The sequence below is a fragment of the Spea bombifrons genome, chromosome 3, assembly GCF_027358695.1.
Source record: "Spea bombifrons isolate aSpeBom1 chromosome 3, aSpeBom1.2.pri, whole genome shotgun sequence".
Lineage (NCBI taxonomy): Eukaryota > Metazoa > Chordata > Amphibia > Anura > Pelobatidae > Spea > Spea bombifrons.
The window spans coordinates 32,173,087-32,192,236 of NC_071089.1; the positions used below are offsets into that span (position 1 = coordinate 32,173,087).

At 40.9% G+C, this 19,150-nt stretch overlaps 1 protein-coding gene across 1 annotated transcript; it reads right to left on the bottom strand.

Moving 5' to 3' along the window:
• Positions 1–600: 600 nt before the first annotated feature.
• On the bottom strand, positions 601–7,716 carry ZBTB2 (zinc finger and BTB domain containing 2). The gene is made up of 3 exons (XM_053461383.1): positions 7,151–7,716; positions 3,301–3,489; positions 601–2,382 (listed from the first exon to the last, which is right to left on the bottom strand). The coding sequence occupies exons 2-3, from the start codon at positions 3,471–3,473 to the stop codon at positions 1,014–1,016; spliced, it is 1,542 nt and encodes a 513-aa protein (XP_053317358.1). The 5' UTR covers positions 3,474–3,489; positions 7,151–7,716; the 3' UTR covers positions 601–1,013.
• Positions 7,717–19,150: the final 11,434 nt, after the last annotated feature.

Below are 19,150 nucleotides of genomic sequence, written 5' to 3' on the forward strand. Positions count from 1 at the left end.
AGCTTTAAGGCACAACAGGCTAGTATGAAAATATTTTGGAATTGACAATAATGTTCCAATATACATGCATTCGATTAAAGATAAATAAAAATAAAAAACAATGGCATTTAGTGGGAAGAAATTCATATTGTAAAAAAGATTTTCAAACAATTAATGGGAAAAAATGGTATTAAAAAGTTTTACCATATTATTAAAATATGGCTTTTCTTTTTGGAATACTACTCCAAGTTTTCTAGGTTTTGGAGCCGCATTAAAGGTACAGACATGAATAATCTTAAATTTCATGTGGAGACTGTATTTAACACACTTCAAATGTGATCCTGGTGGTGGCCGTCCTACCTGACAACAGCTCTATGAAATATTAATGAAGTCAATGATAGAGAAATAAAAGAATACCCCCTCTATGGTTATAAATTGGACTTAATAAGCTATGTCAAGTTTTCTTTACAAGGGAGTCGAAGATGCAATTAAAGTAACCTTTGAGTAACAAAATCTCTTAAAAGGGCTATTCTGACTTGTCTAAATCTGTTTTACCATGAACAGTCTTCTACAAATGAAGTTTGTCCCATTTGCACCAAGAAGCAAGATGTAATAAACATGTATATTTATTTAAATTTATTAAATTTAATCTCACTGAGAATACTCGCTTCCCATTATACACAAAAACATTTCAACAATCCCCATCTACGAATAACTTGTTTTAATCTATTAAACCTCAGTAGTTCTACGGACATAAACAGAGGCCATTCAATCTTTCCAGTTCTATTACAAAAAAAAATCAAATAAAAAAATCATAATTATATAAAATATGCAATACACTGTGGAGTTTATAAACGTTTTACCAAGGACAGGTGTTTTGCATTTTTTCCTCTCCATTTTGCGTGAAAAGTTGGGGATTTGCCCTCTACTCCAAAACCTATGTTGCAGAGAATGGTAAAAGGGACGGAAAATTCTAGACATTTTAAGGGTGGGGGAGTACTTAGCAAGAAAAAAAAAAATCATAGCAATCAAAACTAATCTAGCACCGTTTCTTGCTCTTTCTTAATAGAAGTTATCATAGAGTTCTCATTGTCTGCAGCTTCTGAGTCCCCACCACTCAACATGGACTTCCCTTCCTCTTCCAATGCAAAGACATCTGAACTTTGGCCTTGGCACGTATGTTTGACCACCTCATTGGGTGTAGAGAATATTTTGTCACAAAGGTTGCATTTGTAACGTTTATTTGTCTGGACTAGCATGTTGTCCATCTGACTGCCTTCATCAAACGAGCACAGTTCAAGAGTCTGCTTGTCCACTACCGTGTAGGTATCCGAGCTCTTAAGACACACATGTCGAGCAGCTTGGTTTGCCCTACAGAAACTCTTGTCACAGGTGCTGCATTTGAATGGTTTGCCCGTGTGAATGTACATGTGTTCCCTCCAATGGCTCTTCTGGATAAACTTACGCCCGCAGATGGTACATTCATACTTTCTTCGCTTTACTTCTCTTTCTTGATCTGTTTGCTCTAAATTATCTATGTCTGCTATGTCTGTAGGAGGTGGGGTGTCAGACTGCTGCTGCCCATCAATGTTTGGAGAGTCCGAGATCTGTGGCATGTCACTGTCACTAATGATACCTCCCTCAGCTGTATCCATTGACTCTTTTCCAATTTCAGCTCCATTGTTGCAGAATGTAGGAGAAAGGCTGGTCTCTGTTTGGCCAGTTGTGGTAGTGAATGGTATTCCAGTATGGATCTGAAGATGTTCCCGTAGGCTGCTTCTCAGGTTAAAGCGCCGCCCACAAAGATGACAGGCGTAGTATTTGGGGAAGCTTCCATTTCTTTTCATAATACTGGGCTTAACATGAGCTATTGTCAGAGAAGTGTTCTGGTCCTCGCTCGGGGATTCCTCCATACTGTTTTCGTCTATAGAGGCAGCTGTGGGGAGTACAGAAGAGGCTGGCTCAGGAGACAACGGCGTATTAACAGGCTCAGAAAATGTGAGATTTGTCCGGTTTGCGGCAGGTAATGCAGATGACAGCTGCGATATCTGAGCATTTTCAGATGCAGTATCTTGACTTAACCTAGAAGTTTGTGGCCGAGTATCACGGCTCCCCTTTTCAGAAGCAGCAGCAACTTTTGCTGGAGGCCTTATTTGGTGATCTGCAATCTGAATGCCATATAGAGAAGATGCAAGTGGGAAAACTTGATCAGGGTGAGAAAACCCACCATGACTTGCAAGGCTAGCCTCTTGGATGAGAGGAAATGCATGTAGAAACTTTATGCCTTGCTCCAGGCGGACAGGGTCGATGAGCTGAGGTGCCATCTTGCCAGTGTACATCAGGTGTAAAAGATAGCTGAAGATGTCTGGTTGGATGTCTGTTGATTTCAAGCGGACACATTCACTGTAAGAAAGAAAAAAAATTAATGCTTAAAAAAAAAAATCTTCTGTTAAAGTGTGCCATGAACACACTGCCATGTAATATAAGAACCCAACATACAAGTTAACTTAGCCATTTATGTTGGTCTTTTATTAAGCAACACTATTCAAAACTTGTTTGAGGTTCCCGCCACAAGTTTGCACTAGTCAAATGGTCTCCCAGGCTAAAACACAAGCATTATGTGCATTAAAAATACAACTATTACTGTACTGTATAAAAACATAGTAGTAAATGGACAAATTCATGCAGAACTTAACACCAAACGTGCAACCTTGTTTTCATTGGTTTTAATCTTTGTACCGTTAAACATGCTGCAGCTATTCCATAGATATTATTATTTATATAATGCCAACAATTTACATGGCACTTCTTACAGTATGACAAAACACTATGTATGAAAACCAGATTTGCAGACTAAGGGGTTTTTGCTTTGGTATATGGTACAGTGACCACAATGTTATACAGATATGGTTTTGGACATACTTGGGTAACCGACACATTGGTTGGTTTAAAAGAGGATCTTGGGAGCGTTGTGCTTGTTTTATACAAATCTAGCGTTGGTCACAAACAAGAATTTAGCTCAGTGTATGATGATGTTTGCAAAAATCAGAGGCATCAGTGAAACTATGTATATTGCCAAACTCAATGTGTATATTTCATGGAAAGGTCCGGTGGATTTTCTCTGTTAATGACTGATTTGTTACACTTCAGGTTCTTATTTTCACAATGATTATAAACAAACTGTGGCACAATCTCTGTAACTCCCTCCATATAAAGTATAGTAATTTGAAGGTAAAATTTCTGATTTGGAATAGAACTGTCAAGAATAAATATGTAGTACTTTACATTGAATAACAAAACAACCTGCAATTTTAGCATTACCTTGTCTGATGGACGAAGAGCATCTTGAAATAATTGGAAAATGATGCAAGGACAGACTTGTGTGCTTTGAAGTAGACATCACCAATGGCAACTGTGCAGTCACACAGGAAGCCAAACTCTCTTTGGGCATTGAGTTGCTGCAGAAGGATAAGCCCGTGGTTGGCCAAATCCATCTTAACTAAACGCAATCTGAAAAGAAGAACATAGAAATCAACTGATTAAGAATTGGGGCCGACTATCGCGTTTTTTCTTATTTACTTGGAAGAAAACATCCATTCATCAAACAGGATTATATAATATAAAGCAAGAGGGAGAAGAAGGGGGGGGGGGACCCTACAAATATGAATATTTCAAATAGGTATTAAAGTTGTCATCTCGTTTAAAATGTGTCAGGTGTGTTTTTTTTACCTTCATTAAATAATGTATGCAATGAGTCTTGCAGTTATGTGTCTACACTTTTTTGTTATTAAAACAGAATAATATTTTTGGACAACATTTTTTATTGCAAAGCCCATTTCCAGAATACGCTTGGAGGAACAAGAAAATCTTGTAAAGCAGTGAAATGGAATTAAAAACAATCCCAAGATTATCACCCAAGTAGATTCCACAAAATATGTGGGCCATTCGGGCACTGTGGTTTCTTCAGGTGTTCGATATTATGGTTGAGGGAATCACAATTTTCTACTAAAAATGTAAAACACTGGGGGAATTGCATCACTCACAGCTGTCTTAAATGCTGTGTAATGTGGATTCTAACCAAGTACAAAATGTTTTACATTTTTGGATAGAAAAGCTGCATGGGATTAACCCTTCACCTACTCTCATTGGTGCTGTAAGTACCTTACCCAGTTTTTTTTTCTACTTTGATCTTAAACCTTTTCATTGGGAAACTTTCCAAAGTGGGAAAAAATAATTACAAGAAATACACATACAGAAGACTATTTAGAATATAGTTACTTTGCAATAAAATGCAAACACTCCTGTAGTGTTAAACTAATGGCAATACAAAAATCATTCAGAGGACCACTGCATACAGAAATCCCTACTAGCACCCATTTAGAAAGGGAATTACACGCCAAGTATCAATGTGCCTGACATACAAGTTCTACTTGGCACTGGGTTGATCTGAAACAAGTAGTGGTGTTGGAGTTTATTTGTAATTGTGTGATCTTGGAATACTGACAGTGTGTAAGAAACTGCCTCCCTCGGCCGCCTGGCATTCAGTGGCAATATGATACAGGATAGGCATATGTACTACTGTGAAGCCACATTTTTCTGAAAACCAGACACAGCAAGCCACACATCTGTGTATATTTTATAAATATTACTTTTATTTCCAGTGACTGAGCTTCAATTACTGGCAAGCACTATTTTATAAAAATAATTCTATCTATCCAACTCAAATTGCTGAAATTATATTGTTGCCACATTTTTTTTCTTCCTGTGCTGGCGAATTGCCTGCATGTGTATTCACAGCGTATTTGACACTTCACATGCATATTCACAAAACATAATCATGTAGACACTTAGTAGTCATCATAGAAACTAAAATGTTAAGATTAAAATGTAATCTCATACAGATGACATCATCTTGTAATTTGCTTTTACACTATTTGATTGGATCGTCTTACTCCTTTAGGTGCAAATATACCATTTCCCCTAACACAACATAAGTGGAGGGAAGCTTTGATTGGATACAATGCCAATATACATGCATTATTTCTACTTCATTGGGCCGGTAACATCCTGGCCCATTTTACCAAATAACGGAAAACGACCAGCACTTCCTTTACTAAACGATAAAGAGAAGCCAGTATGTGGCTAGTGTTTCCTGTCAATACAAAGACCGACTGCTAAATGTAGATCTCCCTGAAACAAATATAATACCTTGTAAAAGCACTCAGACCCTTTACCAATTTTCTCATGCTACTGAATTACCAATAGTACATTGAGGTTTTGTTCCATACGATATATAAAATCTATGAAATCCAAATCCAATTATTGCTAAGGTGGCAGTTTTATTTTGGTAAAACCATGTGTAGCGAATAAAGTAAACGCTGCTTGGATAAAAATTCAACTTCAGTTTACGAGTGTACGCAGGATGTCTTCATTTCAGGCTTAATAGGTCACTGTTGATGGCTCGTTGTTTAGGCTTGGGTATCTGAAGGAAAATGAGGAGCTGTCCATCCATTGTATTGCTAGACCAAGAAAAGGTTACCCCCTCAAACAAGGAGACATGTGAGAAAAGCTACAAGGAGGCCAATAAGAACTCTGAAGAGGCTACCGAGTTCATGGGCTGGGAGCAGATTTATGGTGCACCAGTCAATCCTATCATGGCATCATGTGTGGGATCTTCTGCAACGCATTAGAGCGTGAGAAAATGACTTTGGTCGCAAGGTCAAGATAGAGCTTTTGGCCAAAACAGAACAAGCTATGCGTGACACAAACCAAACAACGCGGTGGTGGTAGTATCACTCACACCTTGGTAATCACATCAGCCATCAGCATACTTCAGAAGGTTGGTTACTCTCCTGAGTGGCTTTGTGAAGGGGCAAGGCTGTCCTCCACAGCCTTTTGTGTGTAGAGAGTGAAAGGAAAGCACGGCCACCGCTCCTCGAGCCAGAGAAAGAGACCAAACAGAAGCAGGGCTTCACTTGGAGTCTCTAGGTGAAAATGTGGAGCGAGCCGATGTACACACACCAGCAGGTCCTGTTCATTTTGTTGAAATTGAAGCCTAAACAAAATACTGTAAAGATACTACAAGACAACCTACTACACTCCACTAAAAGAAAATACACTATCACACCAGCCATGTACACTTTGCCATTGGGAATGACATCTTTAATCGTATGCGTAGTGATGGAATTTCTGCGTTACGTACTTTCCGTAAGCATGAGCGGTTACGTTCAATGTTAAACGGCATTACATGGAGCTGTATTACAGGGCTGTGATCTATTGAGCCCTTTGTCTGCTGCACCTTAAAGGCACGACTGGCCTCGGTAAGCAGGACGGCTGGTGGGTGTCACAAACAGCCCGCATGCGGTAACACCCGCCACTAGACGTAGCACAAGCAGACAAGGCCCGGGTCGCAGCTAACCCGACGAAACAAACCCCGCCCGAGCAGTGAATGCCATTGAAAGGAAAAGGGCGTGAGTCTCACACATGGCCACACCGACACGAGGGAGGAGCCAGAGCGCGCAACCCACTTCCGCGCAGCTGTGTGAGGAGAGTGGGAAAAAAATAACGAACAAAGATGGCTCCCGTCTTGGCTGTGGTCTGAGCGGTGCAGGAGGCGGGGTATGGAGGGGAGGAGGCGGACGGGGCGCCGCACACCCATGGCGGCGGCTGTGGTATGGTGAGGGAGGGGGAGCGAAGAGGAGAGAGGGAACAGGGGCTGCACTCGGCCTCCCTTTGTCCGCGGCCCGGGACACCAGGGTTTAGCGACTACCCGCTCCTTAACGTTTAGTACAGCACGGCGCCAGCCATTTGCACGCACGGATAACGGAGGTGGGGGGTAAGGGTCGCACGTAGGGAATACCAGATTGCATGCACCCCATACAACGCACTTACTCGATAACGCACATGTAACGGCTTGGGCCTCGCCACACAAACCACGCGTGGCTATACACACGGGTACTGCACATAGAAGGCGTGAGCTGCGTTTATGGTATTCCGTTATTACCAACGGGGCCACACGTTACTCCCACCCGCACCTCGTGTACCACGAACCATGTCATCTTCCTCTAATACCAACGTCTATTCACCGTACGGGCCCAATAGAGTCCCCCCTCCCCTCAGTATAGGGCCCACGTGGTGGCCGAGCCTGTGCGCGAGCCCCGTTTGCACCCACCTCGTGTCAGCTGGATACTACGGGAGAGGTGTCGGTGGCAGCGCGAACCGTGCTCCGTGAGGAGAAAAACACCGTCTCCTCCTTCTCCGTCGCAGCTTTCTTTCTCTCCGAGAGGAGGGGAGTCCACCAGAAAAAAAAAAAAAAAAAACAGTCGGTGCTTTCCTGTCCGGTTACGTTAAGGTCACATGACCGGCAGCGGGGGAGGAGGGTAAAGTCGTGCAGTAAAGCTTTGCAAGCTGTCCCGCCGGGGGTGCTTAGACGAGAGCCGCCTTCCCCCTCCCCCCCGCGGGCAACCCTCCCAATGTGTATGAGAGCGAATGCGTGACAAGCGAGGCTGCTCGCCGCTCGGCCCCGCCACCACCGCCGCCATTTCGTTCTGTATTCGCCGTGCTCCATGTTTCAGCCGTGCCCCTGCAAAGTGCTTCATAGCAGCCTCACACATGGCGTTTGCTTTATTGGCTTGTGACAAACTTTCACGGCTCTTATTTGACCAACCACAACCAGGAACGCTAATATATAAAAAAGAGCCTGTACACTCTCACACTCTCTCCTGATCCTAAACACACACCACTCTACACACATCACTTAGTTTGCCAAACTACTCTATATGATTACAGCTGTCTCTTTCTATCTGCATGTGACCTCTAGGAAATGCCAACTTCTGATTTTTTTTTCTCTCTTTAGCCAATGCATTAAAAGCTTATAGATTGTCAGTTCTTTTGAGCCGGACCCCCCCCCCCTGTTTCTGTAAATCAGATTCTCGTGTGATACCGGTATTCATTACGCCTTGCTTACGTGTTGTACAGCGCTGCAGAATACGATGGCGCCATACAAAAAAAATAGTTATCTGCTGTACGTGATCTATGCCACAGGTTCAATACTAAGTGAAGTTTTATTTTTTGATCAGATCCATTGTGGTTTTTATTTATATATATTTATATATAAACATGCGCACACATGCTTTCTGATTGGGAATGATTTATTAACAAAAAATCGCATGTACATACGTCCAAGAAATGATCAAGTGACAAATTGCTTGCAAAACTAGTGTTTACTTGGCAAGTTAACGCTGTTTATAAAGCATATCCTGGCGTATAACATATTGTAGATACACAGTTGACAGTGCGAGTAAAATAGAGCTTTTGCTACCGGTTATTGTTATTTGTACGCTTTATGATTCTGTCTTTAAAGTTGTTGCTTATTATTTATACGAAAACTTTCATAAACTGCTTAAAATTGTGAAAGTGTATATTCTTGGTTATTGTAAAAAAAAAATAAAAAAATGTCGATGCTGTTAGATTATTCGTCGTTTTTATGTTTCCAGGATGCATTGACATGCACAAGTGTTGATTCAGGATTATGTTACAAATTCCAGTAGTGGAAATGTAACTGTGTTTAATAAAACACAAATGCGGCGTGTGTTGTTTTAACAGTGGATAAAATGTACAAATTATTGCACCAGTCAGTATACCAATTTTCCCCCTCCTTCCACTTGAAAGAACAGCACGCAGTCTGAATTATAATGTATTTCCCATTATCGCTTGAAACTCTAAAATTGGGTATTCAAGACATACTTTAACACAGAAGAGCTGCAACTGGAAAATCACAACAATTTGTCACACAATTCTTAAATGTATAAAGGTTGGAATAAAAATAAAAAAAAGCCAACATCTACAAGCTTGTCTGATGGTGATCGTAGTACTTTAAATTTACTTTACTGTTTGCGTGTAAATAACTGACGTGTGAATAAATACCATGATGCTTTACATCATTTACATTTTTGTTAACTTTATACTTTCATGTAAATGTGCGTGGCCCACCACACGAGGCAGAAAGCACATGCAGGCCTAATATTTTGGATAATAGTCTTAAAATGTAATATGTTTTGTTTTTTCTAAACCCGTTCTGACAAAGTGTTCCACAGACTTATTAGATGGTTTACAGAGAGAGCTGACACTCCTTTATACTTCTTTGTGTGATACAAGGAAGATGTCTTGTCTCAACAACTGTCCATTTAATAATGATCACTATAGTAGCATTCTAACTCCCTTTGCTGTTTGTACAGTCCCAAAAATAGCCACACAGGTAGGTTATTTTCAGATATCACATGCAGATAATTTTAAAAAAGCATGGTAAAACACTTTTTTCCCCAGACACAGACTGTGGTACAGCATGACTCCTATCAATATATACACACTAGGGGTGGTACAGAATGATTCCTGTCTTATAATGAGCCAGACACAGATGATGGTACAGCATAACACCCATCACTATATACTGAGCCAGTTGCTGATACCAAAACTCTCATCACTATACACTGAGCAGGACGTTGTGGTACGCTATAACTGCTATCATTATACACATATTGTGGTACAGCATGACTTCTGTCATTATATAGTGAGACACAGACGGTGGTACAGCTTAACTCCCATCACTATGTAGCATAGTTTCTAATATATCCTGCTGAGAACTACCTATGATGCTCAGCAAGTATCACACAAAAAAAAAAAACCATTTGGCTGGCTGGGCATCATGGGGTCTTATGGAACTTTGATAGCCGATAACCATTCGACCCATCTACTCTGCCCTTCTCCCTGCAGCAAAAAGTTTGGCCTTATCTTGGACACAGTATAGCTTTCATGCCTACCTCATGCATGTTTTAATTTGTTCACTGTATTGGCCTCTGTTCCAGGTATCCATCACTCTCTCTCTCTGGAGATTAGCTTACTTGAGGGGCTACCCTTTGAATGTGTCTGTTGTAAGATGCACTGTGTGAATTGTTGGTGCTGAATAAACAAAATATAATAATTACTGCCAAGCCTGTGACCCTCTAGTTTTAGGTTGTGAGCTTTTATTCTAACATTCCTCCTCTGTTGAAATAAACTTCCCTCTTTGTTAAATCACTTGAGGTATTCAGATGTTTCTATCAAATCCCCCTAGAGGAGAGAAGAGAGAAACATATTTCTGTTATACTAATAATTTCTACTTGCCTGAACAAATGGTCATGTGACCATGTGTGCATTCTGCCTTTTAAAACTATAGCTCACATTTTATGTTCTGCCTCTGCTTCTTTGCTTTTTATACCAACATCAATGTCAGCAATAACACATTATATCCCACCGAATATGTAAATAGTGATATTCTTTTAACAGAAATCTTGTTTGTAGTTGGATAACATTTGAATGTTTCTTTTAGTAGAGTGATATACATACATACACACACCCAATCAACCAAAAGTTTGGGGCCACTTAGCTGTTTTCATGGAAAATACATTTCTAGCTTTTCGTCGATTTTATGTTATTACAAAAGGACGATATCTGCTTTCCCATCAAAAACAAGGGCATTTCTAAATGAACCCAAACTTTTGTTTTAACTACTCTTAAAGATAAACGGGAAATGTAACACAGATAAATGCAAAATGTTAAAGGAATTTGTGAACATTTTCATCTCTGGGCAATAATTTGTCAGGTTTAGCTCTTAATGAATACATCCAAAATGTAGAAATCTTGCAGCTCACAAGGTTGAATGACCATGATAACTGAGATTTAGTTGAATCCATAGTATGGGCCAAATTAACACCCCAGTCATGCCCCAGGCAGTTAAAATGCTCAAGCTTATGCCGTTTTATCATTTCTGTCACTGAAAAATAGTCTGCAGCCTGACACCAGGGATTTGCCATGTGTGCGTTATGGCTTGTCTAGGCACCAAACGTCTGGGAGTAAGAAAGATCTTATTAAATGAGTCCTGATGCACTAATGATGGGTCCAGAATCAGACAGGAGATATAGTGTTGTAGATCCCACTTAGTTTAGCTACTTCAGTTGTCACTTCTAAATCACTGGTGGATGTTTGTAAGAGAGTCCATCTTAGAGTCCACTGTGATTAATCATATTGATTTAAACTCAGGAACTATGCATCCTCTGGATGTAAGGAATGCATGCTGTGTGAATGCTGGTGAATAGAGTCGGGGGAGTCATTCCTCCCGGGAGATTAAATCTGCATTCCACAACCAAAAATTACATTTTTAGAAAGTTCCCAAAAGAGTCATTGTAATAAAAGAAGGTATAATTTGTAACAGTCAATTGCACAAGTTAATATATTTAATTGCTAATAGTGCATTTATCTGAATATAAGCAATGTTTATTGAACTTAAAGCTAATGTGCACACAGCCTTACCAGAATTACTATATATTCAGTATGATCTCCCCAACTGGCCCATTTATACTATGTAGGCTGTTCCAGGCTAAGCACAGCCTCCCTAGACTGCATTAAAAAAGTTGCCTTGTCTCTTTAAGACACAGAGGGCCAGGATATGGCCCCCCTCTGTCGACACTCTGTAGCAGAGGGGGCAGCTGGAGGTGCTGGACTGGAACAGACCTAGGGCAAAACAAAAAGGTCAGCACACTATTGAAGTTTGTGTTTGATTGCTCCTGACACATTTTGCAAATGTTTCTTATTTAAGATCCCTAGAACTGCCTTTAAATATGATAGGAAATCATCTAGTGACTTGCTGCTCAAGTGCATGGATGACAAGTTCCAATGCACATAATCTGTTATTTGTAAATTGGGTACCTGCCTAAACTGGTAGCCAGTGAAAGGTCTAATCTGACCTAAAAATTCAGGATCAAGCTTTCGTACCAATCAGAGGAGAGGGTGTGTGCCGAGGCTCTGCCCTTTCAAAGAACTACTCCACCAGGCTGGGATAACACTAAAGAGAGCCAAGACATGCGGACCACAGAAGAAAGAAGAAACAGAAAGCAAAGGAGAAGCAGAGCCATGGAGAATATAGGGAGATATTGACAGAGAGCATGTGAAAGAGTGAGTGAGAGCGTGTTAGACAGAGTATATGAGTGACAACAAATTTTGTTTCTGAATGAGTAAAGCACTCCGAATTTCATTCTAACCGAAAGGAGAGGAAACAAAATTAGTTCTCTTAAAACAATTTGTCCAAAGCATTTTTTTACACTTTTTTTTATATTGATTTTTGGTTCACTGAATTCAACTGAATCAACTACATTGGAACTGGGTCCCTGAAGACTTGATTTTGGTGTGTGGTGGGTTGTGTCTTTTGGTCACCACCTCCTTGAAGACTTCAGCCAGTGGGTCATTCCTGGGGGGGGGCCCAAGGAGAGCTGACCCTTCCTAAGTTTTGGACAGGGAGGAAGGGAATACGCTGCATATCCCCATAGAAGAAGAAAACCGGAGACCTGATATGGTAAATGCACAAGGCACCTCGAGTGTTCAGAAAATCTAACAAAAAAACATCCTGAATAATATTATGTTCTAAACATGAAAAAGGTAATGTTACCTAATGCAAGGTCTTGTTACCAGTGGGATACCTCAGGGATCTGCACTTGGACCCATTCTCTAATATTTTTATTAGTGATATTGCAGAAGGTCTTGATGGTAAGATATGTCTATTTGCTGACGACACAAAAATTTGCAACAGGGTTGATGTTCCTGGAGGGAGAAGCAAAATGGAAAATGATTTAGGTACACTGGAAAAATGGTCAGAGCTGTGGCAACTGGCATTTAACGTGGATAAATGCAAAGTAATGCATCTGGGGCATAAAAACCCAAGGGCAGAGTATAGAATATTTGATACTGTCCTAACCTCAACGTGCGAGGAAAGGGATTTAGGGGTGATTACCGTATTTGCTCGATTATAAGACGACCCCCCCAAATCTGAATATTAATTTAGGAAAAAAAGAAAAAGCCTGATTATAAGACGACCCCATAGGAAAAAAGTTTTACTAGTAAATAAATAATAATTCATGTAAACTATTTGTTTGTTTTTAATTTCCTTTTATTTACCAACCTGCCCTCCAGTTATGCACATCTGCCCCCAGGCATGCCTTATACCCTCCTATATGCCACTCTGTCCCATGATATGCCTTTTAACCCCCTATATGCCACTCTGGCATATAGGGGGTTAAAAGGCATATCATGGGACAGAGTGGCATATAGGGGGACACTTACATACTCAGACACTACCCACCCAGACACTTACCTACCCACCCAGACACTTACCTACCCACTGAGACACTTACACTTCCCTACCCACCCAGACACTTACCTACCCACTGAGACACTTACACTTCCCTACCCACCCAGACACTTACCTACCCACCCAGACACTTACACTTACCTACCCACCCAGACACTTACCTACTCACTCAGGCACTTCACTCACTGCGATGCCTCAGCGCTTGCTGCAGCTCCCGCGGGATTACAGCATGACGCTGTGTGACCCCGCTAGGCCCCGCCTCCTCCAGAAAATTGAAGAGGTCTGTGCAGGGACAGCGCAGTACCGCCGGGTTCCGGTCTTCTGGATGAATCTCCCCAACCGGCTCTGCTTCCCCACAGTGGACGGGCTATCCCGGGAAGGTATGCGCTTATGCAACCTCGGCTGCTGCCGGCACTTTCGCCAGCGCTCGGTGATAGACGCCGGCAGCAGCTGAGGTTACCGCACAGGAGGATCCAGGTCCCCTGCAGCGATGCGGGGGATCTGGATCTTAGTCTAATAGTCAGACCTCATTTGAGGTCTGATTAGAAGACGACCCCGATTACAAGACGAGGGTTATTTTTCAGAGCATTTGCTCTGAAAAAAACCTCGTCTTATAATCGAGCAAATACGGTATTTCTGAGGATTTAAAGGTAGGTAGACAATGCAGTAGAGCACCAGGAAATGCTAGCAGAATGCTTGGTTGTATAGCGAGAGGTATTATCAGTAGAAAGAGGCAAGTGCTCATGCCGCTGTACAGATCACTGGTGAGACCTCACTTGGAGTATTGTGTACAGTACTGGAGACCGTATCTCCAGAAGGATATAGATATGTTAGAGAAAGTTCAGAGAAGGGCTACTAAAATGGTTTATGGATTACAGGATAAACCTTACGAGGACAGGTTAAAGGATCTTAACCTATATAGCCTGGAAGGAAGAAGTGACAGGGGGGATATGATGGAAACATTTAAATACTTAAAGGGAATCAACAAGATAAAGGAAGATGGTTTATTTAAAAGGAGAAATACTACCACAACAAGAGGACATAGTCTTAAGCTAGAGGGGCAAAGGTTTAATGGTAACATCAGGAAATATTATTTTATGGAAAGAGTAGTGGACGCATGGAATAGCCTTCCAGCAGAAGTGGTAGATGTTAATACAGCAAGCATGGGATAGGCATAAGGCCAAGCTAGATATAGGATGAGGCCAGGTACTAAGGAAAGTACTCAGAGGTTGGGCAGATTAGATGAGCCTAATGGTTCTTATCTGCCGTCACTTTATATGTTTCTTAGTGCAAATGAACAAAAACATCAGACCAAAAAAGAAAAATTTACAACAGAAACAGTTCTCATGGTAATGTAAAGTGCATTATGCTTCACACTCACTTGGAAAGGGACAAGGGACAGGATTACAGTCTCCGCTGGACACTGTGCTTCAGAAGATGTAATGTAGAGATTAGATAAGATCTAATCATGATAACATTTACAAATGTAGGGTTTAAAGGGGAACTGTTGGCGGCAAAGCTATTAGCATAATTACATTTTATAATCATACCAACTGCAGCCGCTTTGTAACAATTCCTGTAATTGCTTAGGTAAAGAACGTTAACAAACACGGAAAAAAACTTAATGGCGAGGAATAAGCACCCAAATGAACAGGAAGTTAAAATAGTTGCTCACCGTGGTACGCATATTAACTGGGGTTTTAATACATATATATATTTTGTATCTGTAATCGCAATTACATGCTACTTAGTGCGATGAACTGTAGATTGTAGGATCTGGAAATTTGACAAATGCTTTAAAGAAAGTCCATCAGCACCGCAGGATACCACAGAGCAGGTCACGGGAGAGGGGAACAGACTCACTGGTGCCATTTCTAAGCTAGGTTTTTTTTTTTTTAACCAGTTTTTCTGGAGGCCCCTTAAAAGGTTCAGCTTTATTATTTGAGTCTCATACAAATACTTAGTATAGCTCCAAACAGTAATATAATGACAGTTTTTCATAAATAATCTATATTAGTACACTAGGTGTAAACATGAAAGAGAATTTCTAATAAAGAGAACTGAAAGGAGGTGTTAAAAAGATAAAAAAAAAAAAATAACAGGCATGTAAAATATGCACTGAATAAGACTGGTTGAACCAGGATCCAAGGCAGCCCCCAAGTAAAGTAGGTTACTAAAAACATTTATGCTATGTGACGAAAGAGAGTTACGCATATCTAATAATTACATTGATATTGTCGTAGGAAAATGTCATAGGGGTCAGCATGTCTTTCTCAGTCGATGCACTGTGCTTCATAAATGGTGGTTCTGACTGTGGTGACACACTCTGGTGCCTGCATCATACCCGCCAACAGTCCCATAGTTCCCAGGATAGTCCTGTTTTTTGGGGTCCTGCCCAGTCAAATTTGAGTCTGTCCCGGCATAAAAATACAGCCTAGTTACAATTACACTGTTTACAGGCAGCATTGCGTTTTAACTGTGTATGCTTAAGACACAAACAGCCTAAACGTTTGTAAATGAGCTCCAAACTAGCCAGTATGTGTACTGGGTAGCGTAGAGCTCAATGCTGCAGGGTCAAGCAGAGTGTGTGGCCCCACTCCCATTAGGCCCCGCCCCTTTGTCCTGGGATACAGGAAGGAAATGTTTGTGAGTATGCTGCATGCACTTATTGTTTCTCTCTGTTGTCCGTGTGTTGAAGTGGCATTAAATAAGTATCATATTATCCATACATTTGCTGTCAGATGAGACCTTTAATAAACATGATGTATAAAACTTAGTTAGTTTATTTCATTGGGCTTACACAGAAAAAAGATGTAAAGTGATAACATTATAGGGACCTCAGATCTTCTCTTCAGAGGTTTCCAAAAGCTCTGGAAAAAGCTGCGGATTTTAGCTTTGTACTTTTACTACTGCTTTTATTTGACTGTGTTTTTCACTTGCTTGGTCAGAAATGCTTTTGACTTGACAAAGGGAGGACTCCCGAAAGCTCGTCTATTATTTTAAATACTGTTAGTCCAATAAAAAAGGTATTACAAGATTCTGCAACATTCTGTTTTTTTGCATTCGTATACACTGGACTAATACGGCTACCCCAAACTACAGTACATTTTTTAACAAATTTAAGCTATTCAAAAAATCTAATAGGATTTTAGATTTAAATTCTGTAATTTTTGTCTTCTTTTGTTAAATGACTTCATGTAAAAAAGAAAGTATACTAAATCTTACATTGTTAATTGGGAGGATGGTGTCATACGGTATTAACATATATGACCAAATGTATATGGGCATCTGACCATCACACCTATATGAGCTTGTTGGACATCCCATTCCAAAACCATGGGCATTAATATGGAGACTCTCTGCTTTTTGCAACTTACAGATTCCACTTTCTAGGGAAAACTGGATTTTGGAGTGTTTTTGTTGGACTGTTCATCCATTCATCCAGTAGAGCATTTGTAAGGTCAGGGACTGATGTTGCATGAGAAGGCATGGCCTTCCAACGCATTCCAAAGGTGTTCGATGGAGTTGAGGTTGTGGCTCTTTTCAGGCCACTCCATTTTCTCCACTCTAAACTCGTCAAACCATGTCTTTATGGACTGGACACAGTCATGCTGGAACAAGAAAGGGCCTTCCTCAAACTGGTGCTACAAAGTTGTCTGTATATGTTGTAACATCAACATTATTCTTCACTGAAACTAACCCAAACCCTGAAAAACAGCGCTAGACCATTTTCCCTCCTTACATTAGGCTCTATATATATTTTTGTAGGTATCATTCTCCTGGTATCCGCCAAACCCAGATTCACCCTTCAGCTTTTCAGATAGTGTAGACCAACTCATCACTCCAAATTCTAGCAGCAGTGTGCTTTAGACCACTCCAGCTGCAACTTGGATTTGTGCAGGGGATCTTCATCTTGTGTGCAGCAGCTAAGCCATGGAAACCCATTTCATGAAGCTACGGAATCATCATGAAGTGCTTGTGCTCTTGTTGCTTCCAGAGGAAGTTTGGCACTCTGTAGTGAGTGCTGCAGCAAACCGCAGGTGGTTTTTATGTGGTACGTGCTTCAGCAATCGGCTGCCCACTCTGTGAGTGTGCATGGTCTACTGCTTCGAGGCTGAGCTGTTATACCTAGACACTTCCTCTTCACACTAACAGCACTTACAGTGGACTGGGTAGATCTAGCAGGGCAGAAATTCCGTTACATGACTTGTATTAAAAAGGTGGCATCCTATAACAGTGTCACATTTAATGTCACTAAGCTCTTCAGTACGACCCATTCTACTGCCAAACTTTACCTTTGGGGATGACTGCCTATGTGCTTGATCTTATATACCTGTTAGCAATGGGTGTGGCTGGAAAGTTCAATAATTAGGACGGGTCTATATTTTCTGTTTTCAGTCCATACTAAAATATTTTATTTCATGAATATGCCTGCATGCTACCAGTTCAGGATACCTATGGGAATTTACTAATACACCAATCATGACAGCAGAGTGCTTATACATAACTTATGTTTTTGGGGCAGAAGTGGACATTTTCCAGTTCTTCAGACCTTTATGAGCCAAAGAATTGGAAGTAAAGGGCAGGTATGGCTAGAGACACAATGCATTTTAAATACAGGAGAGAAACACTCAAAATCTAGCTACCATCCCCCTAAACAGTGCTAAATAGTGAGACTCGGGGAGTTATCCGATATCGTGTTGTCGCTCAGCACCAAGGGTCAGTGAACACCAGACTGTAAACTGAGAATCTCTGTCAAGGAAAATGCAGGACCATTGGAAGTGATGAGGCACGAAAACACTTATTTATCTGTCCTGTATTTGAAAACATAAACAACTTAAAGTTGAAACTTTTTATTGGGCCAACATGTAAAAGCAGTAGGAGTTGAAGGAGGCCACGTGGGAGCAACAACAGAGGTCTGTGGTGCAACAGAACGGACCTCACTTGATGTTACACACAGATACACACAAACAGTACTTTTTCTCATACAAAAACCAATGTAACACAATGTAAAGCTAAGCATTTTGCAAATAATGATGCCATTATTTAAAAAAGTCTATGAGTAATAATAAAGAAAGCAATGAAATATAAAAATTAGGTCTCAAAAAAATATTTCATTTTGTACGTGTCAAAATGTTGCTGTTAAGGATTTCTTAAATGTATTATAAGCTTATATAACACCTCAAGCGTCTTTGTACAGTAAGCCATATTATCCTAAGCCAGGGGTAGGCAATCTTCAGCTCTCCTGATGTTGTAGACTACATCTCCCATAATGCTCTTACAGTCATAATGCTGGCAAAGCATCAAGGGAAATGTAGTTCACAACATCTGGAGAGCCGAAGATTGCCTACTCCTGTCCTAAGCCATTAAATGGTTGGCTTACCATAAAAAGACAGGCAATATATTCAACACTTCGGGGTCTTTATCAAGGCGGCTCAAGCCCCAATTTGCCACCTTTCACAAACACATTAACTCACATGCTGTCAGAGTTCTGCCCTGCCACCCTGTATTTCATGGTATCATACCCTTGTCATGTTTCCTTGCAACATCTAGAGCAGGGGTGTCCAAGTTTTTTCTGCAGTGGGCCACTTCATCAGAATTGTATACGTGCGCGGGCCGCACTCATTTTATAAAATAAAGTAAAAGGACACAAAACCTTTACTCTTCCTCTCACTGATTTCTGGGCCTAGAAAGTTTTGCGACTACAAATTCAGGATTCCCTTAGCCAAAACCGAAAATGACCCCCACCGTTAAAAATAATAATAAAAACTCACATTTTTAATAAAAGTAGGTAACACACAACTGGACAAAATTAGCAATATGACTTGGCAACCAGTAAATGCTGGCAACCCAGGCAACCAGTAAATGCTGGTACCTAGGCATGATGGGACTGTGCTCGCTGTGATTGCTGTTAGCAATCACACTCCTATCATGCCAAGTCAGCCAGTACATGCTGGTACAGGGTGGCTGTAAGTGATGTGCAGACCCCATACT

Coding starts and splice junctions, on each gene's coding strand:
- ZBTB2 (XM_053461383.1), bottom strand. CDS start 3,473: ATGGATTTGGCCAACCACGGGCTTATCCTTCTGCAGCAACTCAATGCC. Junction 2,383..3,300: donor CTCTTCGTCCATCAGACAAG/GTAATGCTAAAA, acceptor TCTTTCTTACAG/TGAATGTGTCCGCTTGAAAT.